The sequence below is a fragment of the Aotus nancymaae genome, unplaced genomic scaffold, assembly GCF_030222135.1.
Source record: "Aotus nancymaae isolate 86718 unplaced genomic scaffold, 86718_ANA_hifiasm-v0.15.2.pri h1tg000002l, whole genome shotgun sequence".
NCBI lineage: Eukaryota > Metazoa > Chordata > Mammalia > Primates > Aotidae > Aotus > Aotus nancymaae.
Window position 1 is genome coordinate 34231370 of NW_026988413.1, and position 19443 is coordinate 34250812.

General features: G+C 38.8%; 1 protein-coding gene across 8 annotated transcripts in view; it reads left to right on the plus strand.

The window, feature by feature from the left end:
* CADPS2 (calcium dependent secretion activator 2) overlaps nucleotides 1–19443 on the plus strand; it is a 579466-nt gene that overhangs the window by 503703 nt on the left and 56320 nt on the right. For all 8 annotated transcript variants that reach the window (XM_064373922.1, XM_064373927.1, XM_064373929.1 and 5 more), the window contains one exon: nucleotides 1984–2058. In XM_064373922.1, the coding sequence (XP_064229992.1) occupies nucleotides 1984–2058 (75 nt within the window). The remainder of the gene's footprint in view (nucleotides 1–1983; nucleotides 2059–19443) is intronic.

A 19443-nucleotide genomic window follows, 5' to 3' on the forward strand; every position in this document is an offset into this window, starting at 1 on the left:
GGATAAGGCATATTTAAGAACCTGCTTGGAAGTCTGGATGCCTCAATGCCTGTATGCTTTGGAGCACTTTCCATGTAAGAGGGAAGTGAGATGCTTGAAGCCCAATTCCTGTATCTCTTTCCTCTTCTACCCCAAAGAGAAGTCTCACGTGGCATTTAGTTTCCTCTTGCTGCTCACACTGACCTGGAGCAAGACGGATGTGAAAGGAGAGTAGCAGAGTGGGAGAGCCAGGCAGAGCTTATTTGCATAAGCTTCTCCATCACTCAGTCAGCTGCACAGCTTTCAGCCAGGAGCTGGGGGGCCTTTTTTTGTAAGTGTGTCTGTAGAGGGATTACCCTGCCCATCAGCCCGTGCACTGGAATTGTTCAGCTGATCTCAGATATGTTCATGTGAGGGCCTGCCTGGCTCAGAAAATTATTAATAATTTAGACTGGATCAGAACTTTAACAGCCAGCCAGCTTTTTCAGGCTTTTTTTCTTCTACCTGTTTTTCTGTCTTCTCTCCTCTTTTCCTTCTCTTCAAGCTGTCTCGAAAGCAGAAATATCAGCAATAGTGGTATAGAAATCCACTCTGTATGTTTCAATTCCATTTACCCTCTAGGGAGCACAAATTTGGGAATCGATAAAGGCTTTAAGTGAGACAGATATGCTTTAGTGGGTGTAATATGTACCCAGAAAATTCCACATTCACATAGATGTGGTTAATTTTAGATCACTCATCATTACACACTTAGACTCACACCCACACACACTCACACTCACACAGAAAAAGAAAATAATTCAGAGACTCCAAAATTCTTCCTCCTTTATTATTTATGCAGGTTGATGATAACGACTTGTAACTGTCAGAACCCTTGGGGAGAGGGGTGGAGTGTCATTCCTGAGTAATCCAAAGCTGACCTAAGTTGATGTTTTGTTCTGTGTGGAAACTTTGAGACATGTTTTCAGCACAAAAAAAAAATAAGCTTTCAAAAACTTACATCTTAAGAAACCATTCAACCAGCAATGAAGTTGGTCTAATGTTTATAATGACCTGAGTACTTTTACTCGATGCATTTTGTTAGTTGTTCCAAGAAGCCTTGAACCATCAAGATAGGGTTAGTCTTTACAAGTCACATTTTCTGTGAAGTGGCTATTGGGGACAATCAGCTGTCAGATAAATGCTTCTAAAGGAAGAATTACTGTTTAAATGGATGTGGCTTCACAAGCCTTGGAAGCCCCAGCTCCTGCTAATTTGAGAATGGAGCCCTCTAGTATTCTCTAAAGAAAGAAAGAAAAAAGTCTTTCAGGTTGATTTTAAATACATCTTTTTTTGGTATTTATTTAAAGGCATCTTTTTCATGAGGAAGCGGTAATAAAACTATAGGGAGTGAGTGATGTTTCATTATACCTTTTATGGCCTATTAATTTGTTACCATCTATTCACCTTTGTTGATGAAATTTTAATTTTGCCCTTGCTAGAGCATATTGTAAGAATTGTATAAACTGCTGCTCCCTGTGCTGACAAAAAGGTCCTTTTAGAGTGAACAATTGGGAGCTCATTTTATTTCTAGAGCACATTTAAAATAACTTATGAATGAGAGTTGTCAGACATGAAATGCAGTATTAATTAAATCTTTTTCTAGTCTTTTTGCTTCTCCAGCTAAACCAACCCTTTAGAAAAATACATGGCCACCTTAATTATAGAGGAGAAGACAAAAAATATCCTTCACATTCCTGTGCCTGAATAAGAATAAGAACTCAATTCATCTAAATAATAACCCCATTAGCTGCTTAACTCAACAGTGCACATGGGAAAATTTTCAATCCACAATGTAAAAAGTGTTTATTGGGTGGATCATTTTCAAGGTTTTGTTCTTTTAATGTTCAAAATGATCATTTTAAATAAATCTGATAGGTCATAACTAGTAGATTTAGAGCATTTATGACTTATGACAAAAGTTTTGTGTCATGTCAACTAATGAATTTTTCTTTTAATATCTAGCAACAATACCATTCAAAAATAGATGATCTGATCGACAACAGCGTAAAAGAAATCATTTCACTGTTAGTTTCAAAGGTAATGTATTGTTAATTCACCTTTTAAAATCAAATTGAAAAATAATTTTCAATGGATACTTTTTTAAAATGTCGTGTTTAAATATCTAATTGAAAAAAATATAGTTTAAAAGATTAATGCAGGAAAAATTAGAATTTTCAGGAAAGTTAGCAAAAAAGATTATGAACACTATGTCAACAACATTTGATTTTTTTTTTTTTTTTTTAGCTATAATAAATTTTGGCTTTTCTTACCATTGTTGTCATTTTAAAACTAACTCTTCTTCCAGTAAAACCTTATTATGTTACATTCATGTGCTTGTACTATTTAACTCCAGAGCAGATTTGAGTAGTCATAAGTCCTTGAATTTAGCCCATCTGTGGTGGTGATGGCACTAAGGCTCTATATCTGGTCTTGGAGACAGAGAAAGCTGGCAGGGTGACATCTGAGGTCCTCCACGCCCAGGAGTTTCCCAGGATTTCCAATTTGATGCTCAAAATACCTTTGACAAAAGCCATGATCTTTCACTGTATAAGTAGAGATGAAGCAATGGATGCATCATTTAGTGATTAGATGATTTAGATTCTAACTCTGGTGTAACAGACGGTCATGAGTGGCATTTCAGATCAGGGGCTGATAAGGAAAGGAAGAGAGAACATGAGAGCACAAGGTTAAAAGGATGAACAGAGAGAATAGGCATCTCCTAGAGGCAATTTCCTATGAGCAGATAGATCCCATGCTCTCACAAGACTTCATCAAAGAACCCCAAATCAAGATTTGTAAAGCAACTGGAAGGATGACAAAAAGCAAAGGAAAAACCACCCTCAATTTAATAAACAGACAAAAGACATCCTGTTTAGAAAAGAAAAAAACAGAGATGTCCCATGAACATGAAAAATGTTCTATCCTCTGTTTCTATTATTTTTATTATTTTAAATTCTTCATATAATTGGTACTATGTAATATTTAGTCTTCTGTGTCTGCTTATTTCACAGAGCATATTATACTCCAGGTTTATCTATTTATCTCAAATGGCAGGATTTCCTTCTTTTTTTGAGGCTGAATAATATTTCATTGTAGCATGTAACTCATTTTCATTATCCATTCACCTGTCTGGTGGATATTAAAGTTCCTTCCAAGTCTTGCCTATTGAGAAGAATGCTGCAAAGAAATGAGTGCAGATATTTCTTCAATATATGAATTTCAGTTTCTTTGGATATATGCCCATTAGTAGGATTGCTAAATCATATGGTAGTTCTATTTTTCATGTTTTGAGGATCCTACATGCTATTTCCCATAGTGGCTGCACCAATTTATGTATCCAACAACAGTGGGCATTTTCTCCACATTCTCAGCAATACTTGTTATCTTTTGGGTTGTTGATAGTAGCCATCCAAACAGATGCCAGCTAATATTTCAGTGTGGTTTTGATTTGCATTTCTCCAAAGATTAGTGATATTAAGCTCCTTTTCATATACCTATTGGCCATTTATATGTGTTTATTAGAGACATAGTGCTTTGCTCATTGTTCATAGAGACATAGTGCTTTGCTCATTTTTTTTTAACTTTAATTTTTTTTCTTTTGTGTTTTAGGAGTTTCTTATATATTTTAGATATTAACTCCTTATCAGACAATAGTTTGTAAACATTTCCTCCCATTTTGTAGGTTGCCTTTTCATTATGTTGATTGTTTCCCTTGCTGTGCAGAAGCTGTTTTACTTGATATAATCTCATTTTTTTAAAAAGATTTCTTGCCTGTGCTTTTTGTTTGCAGCCAAGAATCATTGCTAGGGCCAGTGTTTTCTTCTAGAAGTTTCATGGTTTGGGGTCTTATGTTATTTAATCCATTTTTACTTGATGGTATTTAGTTGATGATTTTGTCGATCCATTTGTTGATGGTGTAAGAAAAGGGTCAAATTTTATTCTTTTGTATGTGTACCTCCACTTTTCCCAGCACTATTTATTGAACAAACCATCCTTTTCTGTTTACACCCTTGTCAAAGATTAGTTGACTGTATGTGTGTGGGTTTATTTCTGAGCTCTCTGTTTTGTACTGTTGGCCTATACATCTGCTTTTATGCTAGTAACATTGTGTTTTGATTATTTTAGCTTTGTAATGGATTTTGAAATTAGGAAGTGTGATGCCTCCAGTTTATTCTTTTGCTCAGAATTGTTTTAGTTATTTCAAGTTTTTTGTGGTTCCAGATTAATTTTAGGATTGCTTTTTCTATTACTGTAAAAAAAATGCCACTGGGATTTTGATAGAGATTACATTAAATGTATAGATCCCTTTGAGTAGTATGAACATTTTAAGTATAATAATTATTGTAATTCATGAACATGGGATTTTTTTATTTATTTGTTTTCTGCTGTAATTTCTTCAGTGTTTTATACTTTTCAGTGTACAAGGTTTTCACTTTCTTGGTTAAGTATATTTCTAAGTACTGCATTCTTTTTGATGCTATTGTAGATGGGATTGTTTTCTTAATTTCCTTTTCATATAGTTACTTGTTAGTGTACAGAAATATGAATGATTTTTGTATGTGGATATTTTTTCTGCAACTTTACTGAATTTGTTTATTCTAACAGTTCTTTTTTGTAGATTCTTTAGGGTTTTCTATATATTAAGATCATGTCATCTGCAAATAGAGATAATTTTACTTGTTATTTCCTGATTTGCATGGCTTATGTTTCTTTTCTTTTTCTTTTTTATTTATTTTTATTTTTTGTCTGCTTACTCTGGCTAGGACTTCCAGTACTATGTTGAATAGAAGTGGCAAAAGTGGGCATCCTTGCCTTATGCTGTATCTTAGAGGAAACAAATTGGTTTTTCCCCATTGAGTATGATATCAACTGTGAACTTTTCATATGTAGCCTTTATTATGTTGAGGTAATTTTATTCTATTCCTAATATTTTGAATGTTTTTTGTCATGAAACATTACTGACATTTGTCAAGTATTTTTCTGCATCTATTGAGATGATTTTGTGATTTTTATCCTTCATTCTATTAATGTGGTGTATCATAGCAGTTGACTTGCTTATATTAAAAAATCCTTGGATCCTAGGGATAAATCTTACTTGGTGATGGTGTATGATTTTTTAATATGCTGTTGAATTCAATTTGCTGATATTTTGTTAAAGATTTTTGTATCTATGTTTATCTTGGCTTGTAGTTTTCTTTTCTGGCAGTATCTTTTGTCTGGCTTTGGTATCAGGGTGATGCTGGCCTCATAGAATAAGTTTGGAAATGTTCCCTCTTTGTTTTTGGTAGAGTTTAAGAGAATTGGCATTAATTCTTTTTTAAATGTTTGGTGGAATTCACTTCATTAAATGTTTGGTAGAATTAACTTTTGAAGCCATTTCTTTGTTGGGAGGTTTTTGAATACAGATTCAGTCTCCTTATTGGTTATTGGTCAGCTTTGTTTTATTCTTTGGATAGTGTCATGTTTCCCTGATTCTTCATGATCCCTGTGGCCTTACATTGGTATCTGTACTTTTGGAGAAACAGTGACCTCTTTCACTATTTACAGTTTGACTTCAGCAGGAAAAGCCCTTCATCACTCAAACCAGCTAGAGATTTTGTGTGGGCCAGCTGTTAGGGCTTGTGAGCAGGCCTGCTGCCAGGGTCCAGAGGCAGGATAAATTGTGGTTTTATTTCATTAAGAAAAACTAAAACATCTTGTAAGGCAATGATTCTTAAATGTTAGCACACATGAAAAAAATTAAGAGCTGTTAAAATGCAGATTTCCATACCTATCTTAATCACCAGTGATGCTGAGTCTTAAGTTTGGGGAGAGGGGAGGGACTGTGCATGTTTAACCAGCCACCGTGGTTATTTTGAAATAGGGGACCAGGAGCCAGATTTTGAGAAACACTGCTCTGGTGAATCTTCTTCCAGACTGGCATGTAAATCTTTAAACTTCAGAATATTTTTTTAAATGGCCTATAAGACAGTTTGTTTACACATATTTCTTACCAAGTAAGAAACAAGTGTTTCTTATTTTTAGCCAGGCATGGCGGCTCATGCCTGTAATCCCAGCACTTTGGGAGGCTGAGGCAGGCAGATCACAAGGTCAAAAGACTGAGACCATCCTGGCCAACGTGGTGAAACCTCATCTCTACTAAAAATACAAAAAATTAGCTGGGTGTGGTGGCGTGCCACTGTAGTCCCAACTACTCAGGTGGCTGAGGCAGGAGAATCGCTTGAACCCAGGAGGCGGAGGCTGCAGTAAACTGAGATTTAAAAAAAAGTGGGGGATGTGCCAAGATGACTGAGAGGAGGCAACACCAGAATGCAACTCCCAGCAAATGAGATGCAGAGGTCTAGAGGATTTCACGATTCCAAGCGAAGTGCTGGTTTCATTTCAGTGGGACTGGTAGGTCACTGAAAATAGCCCAGGGAAGGCAAGCCAAAGCTGAACTGCAGCAAGAGCAGCCCAGGGAGGGCTAACAGAGACAGGGCAGGGTGTGTCCCCACCTGGAACGTGCAGTCAGCTTGGAGGGTCAGGGACTTCACCCCCTCAGTGCTCCTATTAGGATCCTGTGCTTACCTCATCCCTCCTGCAAACCACAGTCCACAAGAGCCCCACTGGACTGAGGGGCACCGTGGGTTGTTTATGCAAATCTGAGCGATAGATCCTGCCTGGTGCTGCAAGTTGTTGGCATGGACCTGGTTGGAAGTTTGGACTAAGGCCAGAAGGACGGAACTACCCATCCCATAGAAAGAGGCAGAGTTGAAAGCGGGGAAACAGATCCCAAGGCCTGGCAGGCCCCACCTCCACAAAACTCAAACTGAAGCCGGTGTGCTAGAGAGCTCCACAACAAATAACACCAGTGTGACCCCAACAAGGAAAATCAAGCTCGGGGAAGGAGAGACGCCATTGTGAAGGTGGAGCTAATCTCACCTGCATAAACAAACTCAGGAGGGTGGGGGGAGACCACCCACTCAGCAGCCTGACAACAGGCCAAAAAGGTACAGCTCCAACCTCAACAGAAAGGGAGTCCACTCAGAGATTGCTCCTGAAATCACCAACTTTGAAGATCAAAGCAAGATAAATCCACCAAGATGGGAAGAAACCAGCGCAAAAAGGATGAAACCATCAAAGACCACAACACCTCTTCTACTCCCAGGGATCACAACTCCTCACCATCAAGGGAACAAAACAAGATGGAGAATGCGTTTGACAAATTGACAGAAGCAGGCTTCAGAAGGTGGGTAATAACAAACATCTCTGATTTAAAAGACCATGTTCTAACCCAGTGCAAAGAAACTAAGAACCTTGAAAAAAGGTTAGACAAAATGCTAACCAGAATAACCAGCTTAGAGAAGAACATAAACAACTTAATGGAGCTGAAAAACATAGCACAAGAACTTCACAAGGCATACACAAGTTTCAACAGTGGAATCAATCAAGCAGAAGAAAGGATATCAGAGATTGAAGATCAAATCAATGAAATATAACGAGAAGGCAAGATTGGAGAAAAAAGACTGAAAAGAAATGAACAAAGCCTCCAAGAACTATGGGATTATGTGAAAAGACCTAATCTACCCTTGATGAGCATACTTGAATGTGATGGGGAGAATGAATCCAAGCTGGAAAACACTTTTCAGGATATTTTCCAAGAGAACTCCCCAACCTAACAAGGCAGAACAACATTCAAATCTGATACAGAGAACACCACAAAGATACTCCTCAAGAAGAGCAACCCCAAGACACATAATTGTCAGATTCACCAGGGTTAAAATGAAGGGAAAAATGCTAAGGGCAGCCAGAGAGAAAAGTCGAGTCACCCACAAAGGAAAGACCATCAGACTCACAGTGGATCTCTCAGCAGAAACCCTATAAGCTAGAAGGGAGTGGGGTCCAATATTGAACATCCTTAAAGAAAAGACCTTTCAACTCAGAATTTCATATCCAGCCAAACTAAGCTTCATAAGTGAAGGAGAAATAAAATCCTTTACAGAGAAGCAATTGCTGAGAGATTTTGTCACTAGAAGACCTGCCTTACAAGAGCACTTGAAGAAAGTACTAAACATGGAAAGGAACAACCAGTATGAGCCACTGAAAAAATGTACCAAATGGTAAAGAACAATGATGAAATGAAGAAACCGCATCAACTAATGGGCAAAACAGCCAGCCAGTAACAAAATGCCAGGATCAAATTCAAACATAACAATATTAATGTTGAATGTAAATGGCCTAAACGCCCCCCAATCAAAAGACACAGACTGGCAAACTGGATAAAAAGTCAAGACCCATCAGTGTGCTGTATTCAGGAGACCCATCTCACGTGCAAAGACTCACATAGACTCAAAATAAGGGGATGGAAGATTTACCAAACAAATGGAGAGCAAAAGCAGGAGTGGCAATCCTAGTCTCTGATAAAACGGACTTTGAACCAACAAAGATCAAAAGAGACAAAGAAGGGCATTACATGATAGTTAAAGGATCAATGCAACAATAAGAGCTAACTATCCTAAATATAAATGCACCCAATGCAGGAGCACCCAGATACATAAAGCAAGTTCTTAATGACCTACAAAGAGACTTAGACTCCCACACAATAATAGTGGGAGACTTTAACACTCCACTGGCAATACTGGACAGATCAACAAGACAGAAAGTCAAAAAGGATATCCAGGACTTGAACACAGATCTGGACCAAGCAGACCTAATAGACATTTACAGAACACTCCACCCCAAATCCACAGAACACACATTCTTCTTAGCACCACATCACATTTACTCTAAAATTGACCACATAATTGGAAGTGAATCACTCCTCAGCAAATGCAAAAGAATGGAAATCATGACAGTCTCTCAGACCACGGCACAATCAAATTAGAACTCAGGATTAAGAAAAGCACTCAAAACCACACAATCACATGGAAACTGAACAACTTGCCCCTGAATGGTGAATGGATAACAAAATGAAGGCAGAAATAAAAATGTTCTTCGAAACCAACGAGAACGAAGATGCAACGTACCAGAATCTATGGAACACATTTAAACAGTGTCTAGAGGGAAATTTGTAGCAATAAATGCCCACATGAGAAACAAAGAAACATCTAAAATCGATACCCTATCATCAAAATTGAAAGAGCTAAAGGAGCAAGATCAGAAAAACTCAAAAGCAAGCAGAAGAAAAGAAATAACTAAGATCAGAGCAGAACTGAAGGAGATAGAGACACTAGAAACCCTTCAAAAAGTCAATAAATTCAGGAGCTGAAAAGATCAACAAAATAGACCACTAACTAGACTAATAAAAAAGAAAAGAGGGAAGAATTGAATAGATGTAATAAAAAACCATAAAGCAGAGAACATCACAGATTCCTCAGAAATACAAACTACCATCAGAGATTGCTACAAACTGCTCTATGAACATAAACCAGTAAATCTTGAAGAAATGGATAAATTCCTAGACATTTGCACACTCGCAAGACTAAGCCAGGAAGAAGTTGAAACCCTGAGTATTCCAATAGCAAGGTCTAAAGTCGAGGCAGCAATTAAGAGTCTACCAACCAAAAAAAGTCCAGGTCCAGATGGGTTCACAGCCGAATTCTACCAGATGTACAAAGAGGAGCTGGTACCATTCCTGTTGCAACTATTCTAAACAATACAAAAAGAGGGAATCCTTCCCAAATCATTTAATGAGATCAACATCCTGATGCCAAAACCTGGCAGAGACACAACTAAAAAAGAAAACTACAGGCCAATATCCGTAATGAACATTGATGCAAAAATCTTCAGTAAAATACTGGCAAACTGAATACAACAGCACATCAAAAAGCTTATCCACCACAATCAAGTAGGCTTTATCCCTGGGATGCAAAGCTGGCTCAACATACGCAAAGCTGTAAATGTAATCCACCACATAAACAGAACCAAAACCAAAAACCACATGATTATCTCAATAGATGCAGAGAAGGCCTTTGACAAAATTCAACAGCCCTTCATGCTGAAAACTCTCAGTAAAATAGGTATTCATGGAACGTATCTCAAAATAATAAAAGCTATTTACGACAAACCCACAGCCAATATCATACTGAATGGGCAAAAACTAGAAGCATTCCCTTAAAAAACTGGCACTAGACAAGGATGCCCTCTCTTACCACTCCTATTCAATATAGTATTGGAAGTTATAGCCAGAACAATTAGGCAATAAAAAGAAATAAGGGACATTCAAATAGGAAAAGAAGAAGTCAAATTGTCCCTATTTGTAGATGACATGATCATATATTTAGAAGATCTCATCATCTCAGCCCAAAACCTCCTTAAGCTGATAAGCAACTTTGGCAAAGTCTCAAAATACAAAATGAATGTGCAGAAATCACAAGCATTCCTATACACCAACAACAGACAAACAGAGAGCCAAATCATGAGCGAACTGCCGTATACAATTGCTGCAAAGAGAATAAAATACCTAGGAATAAAACTCACAAAGGATGTAAAAGATCTCTTCAAGGAGAACTACAAACCACTGACCAAGAAAATAAGAGAGGACACAAACAGATGGAAAAACATTCCATGCTAATGGTCAGGAAGAATCAAGATTGTGAAAATGGCCATACTACCCAAAGTAATTTACAGATTCAATGCTATCCCCATCAAGCTACCATTGACCTTCTTCACAGAACTGGAAAAAAAACACTTTAAACTTCATATGGAACCAAAAGAGAGCCCACATAGCCAAGACAATCCTAAGCAAAAAGAACAAAGCTGGAGGCATCATGCTACCTGACTTCAAACTGTATTACAAGGCTACAGTAATCAACACAGCATGGTACTAGTACCAAAACAGAGATATAGACCAATGGAACAGAAGAGAGGCCTCAGAAGCAATGCCACACATCTACAACCATCTGATCTTTGACAAACCAGACAAATACAAGCAATGGGGAAAGGATTTCCTTTTTAATAAATGGTGATGGGAAAACTGGCTAGCCAAATGCAAGAAGCTGACACTGGATGCCTTCCTGACACCTTACACTAAAATTAACTACAGATGAATTAAAGATTTAAACATAAGAACTAACACCATAAAAACCCTAGAAGAAAACCTAGGCAACACCATTCAGGATATAGGCACAGGCAAGGACTTCATGACTAAAATGGCAAAAGCAACTGCAACAAAAGCCAAAATAGACAAATGGGATCTAATTAAACTTAAGAGCTTCTGAACAGCAAAAGAAACAATCATTAGAGTGAACCAGCAACCAACAGAATGGGAAAATATTTTTGTAATCTACTCATCTGACAAAGGGCTAATATCCAGAATCTACAAAGAACTAAAACAGATTTACAAGAAAACAACAAACAAACCCATTCAAAAGTGGGCGAAGGATATGAACGGACACTTTTCAAAAGAAGACATTTATATGGCCAACAAATGTATGAACAAATCATTAGAGAAATGCAAATCAAAACCACATTGAGATACCATCTCATGCCAGTTAGAATGGCAATCATTAAAAATTCTGGAGACAACAGATGCTGGAGAGGATAGGGAGAAAAAGGAACACTTTTACACTGTTGGTGGGAGTATAAATTAGTTCAACCATTATGGAAGACAGTGTATCGATTCCTCAGGGATCTAGAAATAGAAATTCGATTTGACCCAGTAATCCCATTACTGGGTATATACCCAAAGGATTATAAATCGTTCCATTAATTAAAGACACATGCACACATATGTTCGTTGTGGTGGTGTTTATGATAGCAAAGACCTGGAACCAACCCAAATGCCCATCAATGATAGACTGGACAAAGAAAATGTGGCACGTATACACCATGGAATAGTATGCAGCCATAAAAAATGATAAGTTTGTGTCCTTTGTAGAGACATGGATGAATCTAGAGACTATCATTCTCGGCAAACTGACACAGGAACAGACAAGCAAACACAGCGTGTTTGCATTCATAGGCGGGTGATGAACAATGAGAACCCTTGGGCACAGGGAAGGGAACGACACTCTCTGGGCTAGGTTGGGGGGTGGAGGCGGGGAGGGGAGGGACACCAGGGGAGGGACGATAGGGAGGGATAACACTAGGAGAAATGCCTGATGTAGGTGACGGGGGCATGGGGATGGAAACAGCAAACCACCGTGGCATGTATGTACCTATGCAACAATCCTGCAGGATGCAGGATGTGCACATGTGCCCCAGAGCCCAAAGTACAATTAAAAAAAAAAGAAGTGGAAACAACCCAAATGTCTATCAACTGAGGGAAGGATAAACATGGTATATCTATGAAATAGAATATGATTTTCCAATAAGAAGAAAGTACTGATACAGACTACAACATAGATGAAACTTGAAAAGTATGCTAAAACCCAAAGGGCCACAAGTCATATGATTCCCTTTTTATAAAATGTTCAGAACAGGCAAACCATTAGAGACAAAAAAATAGATTAGTGATTGCCAGGGGCTGGTAGGGATTGGGAAAGGTGTTGGGAGGAATGGAAATTAGCCACTAATGGATAAAGGGAGTTTCTTTTAGGAGGGACAAAAATATTCTAAAGTTAGATTGTTGTGAACATATCAAAAATCACTGAATTGTCGACTTTAAATGGTACATTTTATGATATGTAAAGTATATCTCAATAAATCCATTTTTTTAAAAAAATAACTTTTTAAAAACATTATGAAGTACTTACTGTGAAATAGCCACGGTAACTGTACATATGTGACTGTATTTAAAACTTACAAAACCTATAAAATGGGCAGTCTCATCCTCAGTCACTGGTAGGAGCATAATTCCCAAAAACTGACAACAGCCAAACAATTAATTAATTAGTGAGAGTCAGGATTCAAACCTCCGAGCTTCAGATCCTTAATCCAATGCACTTAACTGATTCTACATCTCTGGGAAATCTGTAAAGAGCAACCAGCCCATAAAAATTAAAATATCCAGTTTCTACATTAAGTGTTTCTACCCTGTCAAATTCTAAGAGTCATGTCATAGACATTTTGTATCATAATAATTAACATAAAGTAGATGAAAAGAACAGTGAATTTCTTGTATCCCAAATATTTCTTCCCATATTTTAATTTTCTGCGCATATTAATACATATATTTGCTACATCTGGATAACTAAAAAGTCACACTTTCTTTTTACCTCTCCTCTTAATGCCTACCTTTATATCCTCTTCTTACCTCACATGCTTTTACAAATAACATGAGAATGAGCCCAGGTTCTCAGTCACACACAGTAGTCAACAGTGTGTGTCCCTGCCTCCTATGCACACATTTTATGTGCCTAGAAAAGATCTTGGCCTTCCATCTCTATGCCCTTCTCTCTCCTTCAGCAACTAAATGCAGTTACTCCTTGGGCACCCGTCATTTGAACTTTTTCTACAAATTTCTGTGACTTTCACACTTCTGGCTTTAACTCTATGCTTGTGGTTTTCAGCTCTGTATGTGAAAAGGCAGTGCAGAATCACAGTTAAAAGCCCAACTTCAGACCTGGGTTCAGATTTCAACTCCCCTACTAGCTGTCTGACCTTAGTCAAGTTACTGAAACAAGCTTTCTATGGCTCAGTTTCCTTGCCTGTGAAGTAGGAGTAATATAATAGTAGCATTTATTATATGAATAGTAAGTGAATAGTAATAATAATGTTAGTGAATAATAAGTAAGTTAATACAGAGTCTTAAAACAGTGACCAACACAATGTAAATATTAGTTGATGTTGTTATTATTGTTCCTCTCATTTTTTATCACCTAAAACCCTGTATTTCCAGTCGCTTTCTGTACATCTCTACAAGGTCAGTGTCTAAAAATATCCACATCACCTCCACCCCACCCAAAGTGCCTCTTGTTTTGCATTTGCTGTCTCCATCGGCAGTACTAATCACCCCATTGTAAAATCTCATCCCTGTCTTTCTAGAATCTGCTCAAGCACTTCATACAAGAGGACATCAGGACCTTGACTCAGTCTCCTAAAACTCCCTTTTCTGCCTCACTCCATTCTCACTGGCACTACTACAATCTTCCAGGCCCTCATCATTTCCCCATTTAAATTCTTGCCTCACTGATCTCCACCATGGTGCCCCACTTCACCCTTGATATGGTTTGGCTGTATTTCCACCCAAAATCTCATCTTGAATTATAATCTCCATAAATCCCCATGTGTCAAGGGTGGAGCAGGTGGAGGTAATTGTACCATGGGGGTGGTTTTCCTCATCCTATTCTCATGATAGTGAGTGAGTCTCATAAGATCTGATCGTTTTATAAGCATCTGGCAGTTACCCTGCTTGCACTCATTCCATCCTGATGCCCTGGGAAGAAGATGCCTGCTTTTCCTTTGCCTTCTGCCATGGTTGTAAGTTTCCTGACGCCTTCCCAGCAATGCAGAACTGTGAGTCAATTAAACCTCTTGTCATTATAAATTACCCAGTCTCGGGTGTTTTTTCATAGCAGTGTGAGAACAGACTAAGACAACCCTGAAGCCAGAGCATCTTTCCAAAATACAGATTTGATCATTTCTTGCCAATGCTTCATATACTGTAGGCATTCCTTGCTCCCTGTGCCCTCATTTCCTAAATTGAGTCTCAGGGAATCTTGTACTCGAGTTTTGTTGATGTCCCATGAGAAGAGGTTGCTAACCCATTTGGAGAACACTGTATTCCTTGAAATTCAGGATGAGGTAGTGTTTGAGTGTGCAGTAATTTTACACCTAACCTGTCCTGGGGCCCTTTATTCCAGAATTCCTAATAATATCTTGCAGGAATTAATATTCCTTAGAATATAGTTTGTGAAAGTTTGACCCACAAGAAAAACTTTTTAGCATCACCTACAAGTCCCTTCGCAGTATAATTACTCATCCCTACAACACTCTCCCCCACATCTTAAACTGTAGCCATTTCAGAGTTCTATTGGTTTTACAGTTGTTCAGAACACTGTGCCTTTTCACATTCTGCCCCCTGCATGAAGAGCCCTTTTTTTCTTTCTTCTTATAATTCAACTAGAAAAGTCTTGGTTTGCTCTCCTTTCTAGAAGACATCTCACCTTCCTAAGCAAATTTAGGCCTCTCCTCACCCAGTGCCCTCTGTGTCCACTGTCTGCCATTTTTTTCATGGTTTCGTGTGTCTCTGAATCCTCTTTATCTATTATTCTTTCTACATGCTTGTCATATAACCCAATGAGTATTTGCTGAATAAGTGACATTAAGAAAAGATGAAAGTAAATCTGGAAAATGCTGAAGAAATGTGCTCTGGCATTAATACTCCAATTCTGTTCTCTAACCTAGAACATAGAATAAAGTACTTTACATAAAATTATATGATATACTGTGACTCTGCCCCTAATGAAAAAGGGCAATATTCATTTTTAAAAAGGATTGAAATTCGCAGCCATGAGGCAGCGTAGAGTTTCAGGATGCAGCTCTGTGCCAGGAAGTGTGCTCAATGCCAGGGATACAGCGCTAAGCAAAACAAACGAGGTCCCTGCCTTCAAGGAGCTTGCTAACCCTTGGAGGAAACACACTAACAAACATAGAATGCAACCCACACAAATGTGTCAGGTAGGATAATCTGTGACAGAGTGACTCATTTAGTCTGGGGGGACAGGAAAATTTTTCCCAAACAAGTGAAGCTTGAGCTGAGTTCCTAAGAATGAAAGAGTTAACCTGGATAAGAGAGATAAAAGGACCATTTAAGAGAAACTGCAGACACCAGGGCCTGGAGCAAGACAAGGCTGCAGAAGTGAGCAGAAGCTTGTAGGAAGTACTAAGGAGCTTAAAGTCTTTATCCCAAGAGCAGTGGGAAGTCACAATTAATCAGATTTGCTTTATAAGAAGATTCATCTGACTGCCTGTAGGGAACAGATTGGAGGAGGGGTAGTCTAGAAGCTGTTACTTGGTCTTTGGTGAACTAATCCAAAGACATTTAAGATGTACAATGGAGAGAAAGGGAAATAGTAAGGAGTACTCTTAGGCTTATCACCTGTATGTTAGTATCATTTCCAGATTCAAGGTGTCCTGAAGAGAAACAGATTTGGAGAGAAAGACCATAATGTCAGTATTGGACATGTTGAGATTGAGCTGCTTTTGAGACATCTGAGGGAGGAGATGTCAAGAAAGACATTTGGCTATTTGGGTCTGGAGCTCAGAGGAGGGATATAGGGTAAAAATATTGATGTGATTATAAGATTTCAGCAATTGAAAATGATACTGTATCAGCAACAACTGTTCTCAGGCCAAGGTACCATAACTGGAACACCTATGGAAAAAAGGGAAGGTAACCTTAAAAGAAAGGGGAAAAGGGGCCAGGCGCGGTGGCTCACACCTATAATCCCAGCACTTTGGGAGGCCGAGGCAGGTGGATCACGAGGTCAAGAGATCGAGACCATCCTGGTCAACATGGTGAAACCCCGTCTCTACTAAAAGTACAAAAATTAGCTGGGCATGGTGGCGCATGCCTGTAGTCCCAGCTACTCGGGAGGCTGAGGCAGGAGAATTGCTTGAACGCAGGAGGCAGAGGTTGCGGTGAGCTGAGATTGTGCCATTGCACTCCAGCCTGGGTAACAAGAGCGAAACTCTGTCTCAAAAAAAAAAAAAAAAAAGAAAGGGGGAAAAAAACAAAAATTCTTCTGGCCAGAAAAACCTTCAATAATTTTTACCAACAGGAAAAAAAATTGGAGCATTAAATCTTACTAAGGAAAGGGTACAAGAAATGTCATATTTATTGCCACTTTATGTTAAAATTAAACCAACCAAAGTGTGGGATCATCAGAAAAACTGGGTTCTGGTCCCATTTCCTCATGTTACCAGCTGGGTCTCCTCACATAAATCATTTTCCTGATAAAAAAAGTGGGTGTATTGGTTTTTTAAAAAACTAACAGCCTTTTCTCAGTCTAGAGCAAAAGTCCTGTGCACATATTTGCAGGGAGCCTGTTGGTAGCCTGCATCTGTTGTCTCCAGGTTCTAGAAACTCATAGCACATGGAATGCTGGAGTTAGAAGAGTCCTGAGGTCATCTACTAGGGACTTTTCAAAATTTTCAATAAAGTTTTTAAGAGATATTTTTATATGCTTTAAAAATGTTTATAAAATATATTAATGTCTCAAATATATCTTAGCACTGCAAAATATAACACCAGTCAAAGTAAAGTGTTAATATCAGTCTGATTAAGAAGGGAAGGGAACCCTGGGGCCCTGCCTGGGTGGCCTCACCTTTCAAGGCCAGGCTAGTCACCAGTCCAGTCTCCCCATTCACAGATGAAGAAACAGAGGCCCAAGGCCACACAATAGATGTCAGCAGAGCCAGGATTTGGCCCCTGTGGTCCCTAAGCCTATGATCTCTCCACAACACCATGCAGAATCAGCAAGACCAGGGAGGGGAAAAGTGGCAGCTTCACCCTCCAGTCCTCTTGTGTCTCTATAATATCTGGGTTGTTCCAGCCAGCCTGTGGGTCCCTCCATGCAGGTATGCATTCTGTGGGACCAGCTTGTAGAGTCCAGCTAATTAGAGTAGCCATGTGGGGTAACTCTAAGGTAGATGAAAATGGAATACATTATATATAGTGCAGTGGCTCACACCTGTAATCCCAGTACTTTGGGAGGCCGAGGTGAGCAGATCACTTGAAGTCAGGAGTTGGAGACCAGCCTAGCCAACATGGTGAAACCCTGTAAGATAACTGAATTATTCAGGTGGGCCCAATGTAATCATGAGGTCTTTAAAAGGGGAAAGAGGTGGCAAAAGTAAAGAGCCAGAGAAAAAGATGAGATGCACTGGGTGCAGTGGCTCACACCTGTAATCCCAGCACTTTGGGAGGCTGAAGTGGGTAGATCATGAGGTCAAGAGTTAAAGACCAGCCTGGCCAATATGGTGAAACCCCATCTCTACTAAAAGTACAAAAATTGGCTGGGCATGGTGGCATGTGCCTGTAGTCCCAGTTGCTTGGGAGGCTGAGGCAGAAGAGTCGCTTGAACCTGGGAGGCAGAGGCTGATGTGAGCTGAAATCACTCCACTACACTCCAGCCTGGGCAACAGAGTGAGACTCTGTCTCAAAAAAAAAAAGAAGAAAAAAATTAGATGGCAAAAGCAGGATTAGAGACATGCTACGTTGCCAGCTTTGAAGATGGAGGACAGAGACCATGAACCATGAAATGCAGGCAAGAAATTAGAAAAGTCAACAAAACAAATTCTGCCCTAGAGCCTCCAGAAAGGAACTCAACCCTATTGACACTTCGATTTTAGCCCAGTGAAGCCTTTGTTGGACTTCTGAACTACAGAACTATACCATAATAAACATTTGTTGTTTTAAGCCAAAAAAAAAAAAAAAAAAAAAAAAAAGAATTAGCTGGGAGCAGTGGAGCACGCTTATAATCCTAGTTACTCAGGAGGCTGAGGCAGGAGAATCATTTGAACCTAGGAGGCAGAGGTTGCAGTGAGCCAAGATCACATCATTGCACTCCAGCCTGGGCGATGAAGTGAGACTGTCTCAAAAAAAAAAAAAAAAAAAGGCAAAGAAAAACTGGGGGAGGGCTGAGAGTATGAATATGGTTAACAGAGCCAAGAGTGAAAAAAATGACAACTCTCAGAAAGCACACCTGAAGAAGGCCTCGATCAATTCTGGGTATGAATTAAGAGATCATTTCTATAATGCCCAACTTCCTAGATTCTCAATTAATTGCAAAAACAAAAATGATTTAGGAAAGAATATACACTTTTTCCCCCAACTATATTGATACAGATATACGGGTGTGTATACACACACTCTCTCTCTCTCTCTCTCTCTCTCTCTCTCTCTCTCTCTCTCTCTCTCTCTCTCTCCTCCCCCCTCCCCCCACCCCGGCTCTTTCTGGTAACTTAGAATATTTTCCCTAAATTTCTCTTAAAAATAGATTAGATAGAAGACAAATCTGATCTGACTGCCTAGATTATGTAATTAAAATTTCTTGTTAACTTAGCCTGGTGAAGTTAATTTCATTACATTTATTCAGTTTAATTGTTTGGATCAAGGCCATATATTCAGAAGGCCCCTGTTCAAACCCAAGTATGTGCCCAGAAGGAATAGCATACAATATTAAGAGCCTTTAGCAAAGAAAGAATGCAAGTAAAATAGTCCACTTTATTTACGCGGGCAAGAAGAAAAGGAACAGTGTGAGAAAACAGTGTGGTAAATTCACCAACATCTGGTCTAGGTGTGCTGTTTTAGAAGTTGTCCTAGATACTTTGCAGAACAAGGTGCATTATGAATAAATACATGCTGTCAAACACTCCCTCGTTCCTATAGATGTGTAGGATTCTGGTAAAACCTTTTAGGAGTGTGTTGGAACAAAGCTTCAGAAAAGTAGTTTCACAGCTGGATTCACATAGAGAGGATGGGAAAGAGAAAATTGTATCATATTTTTATATTATTATATATTAACATTCTGACTTGGGTAAGATAACTTATTTTCT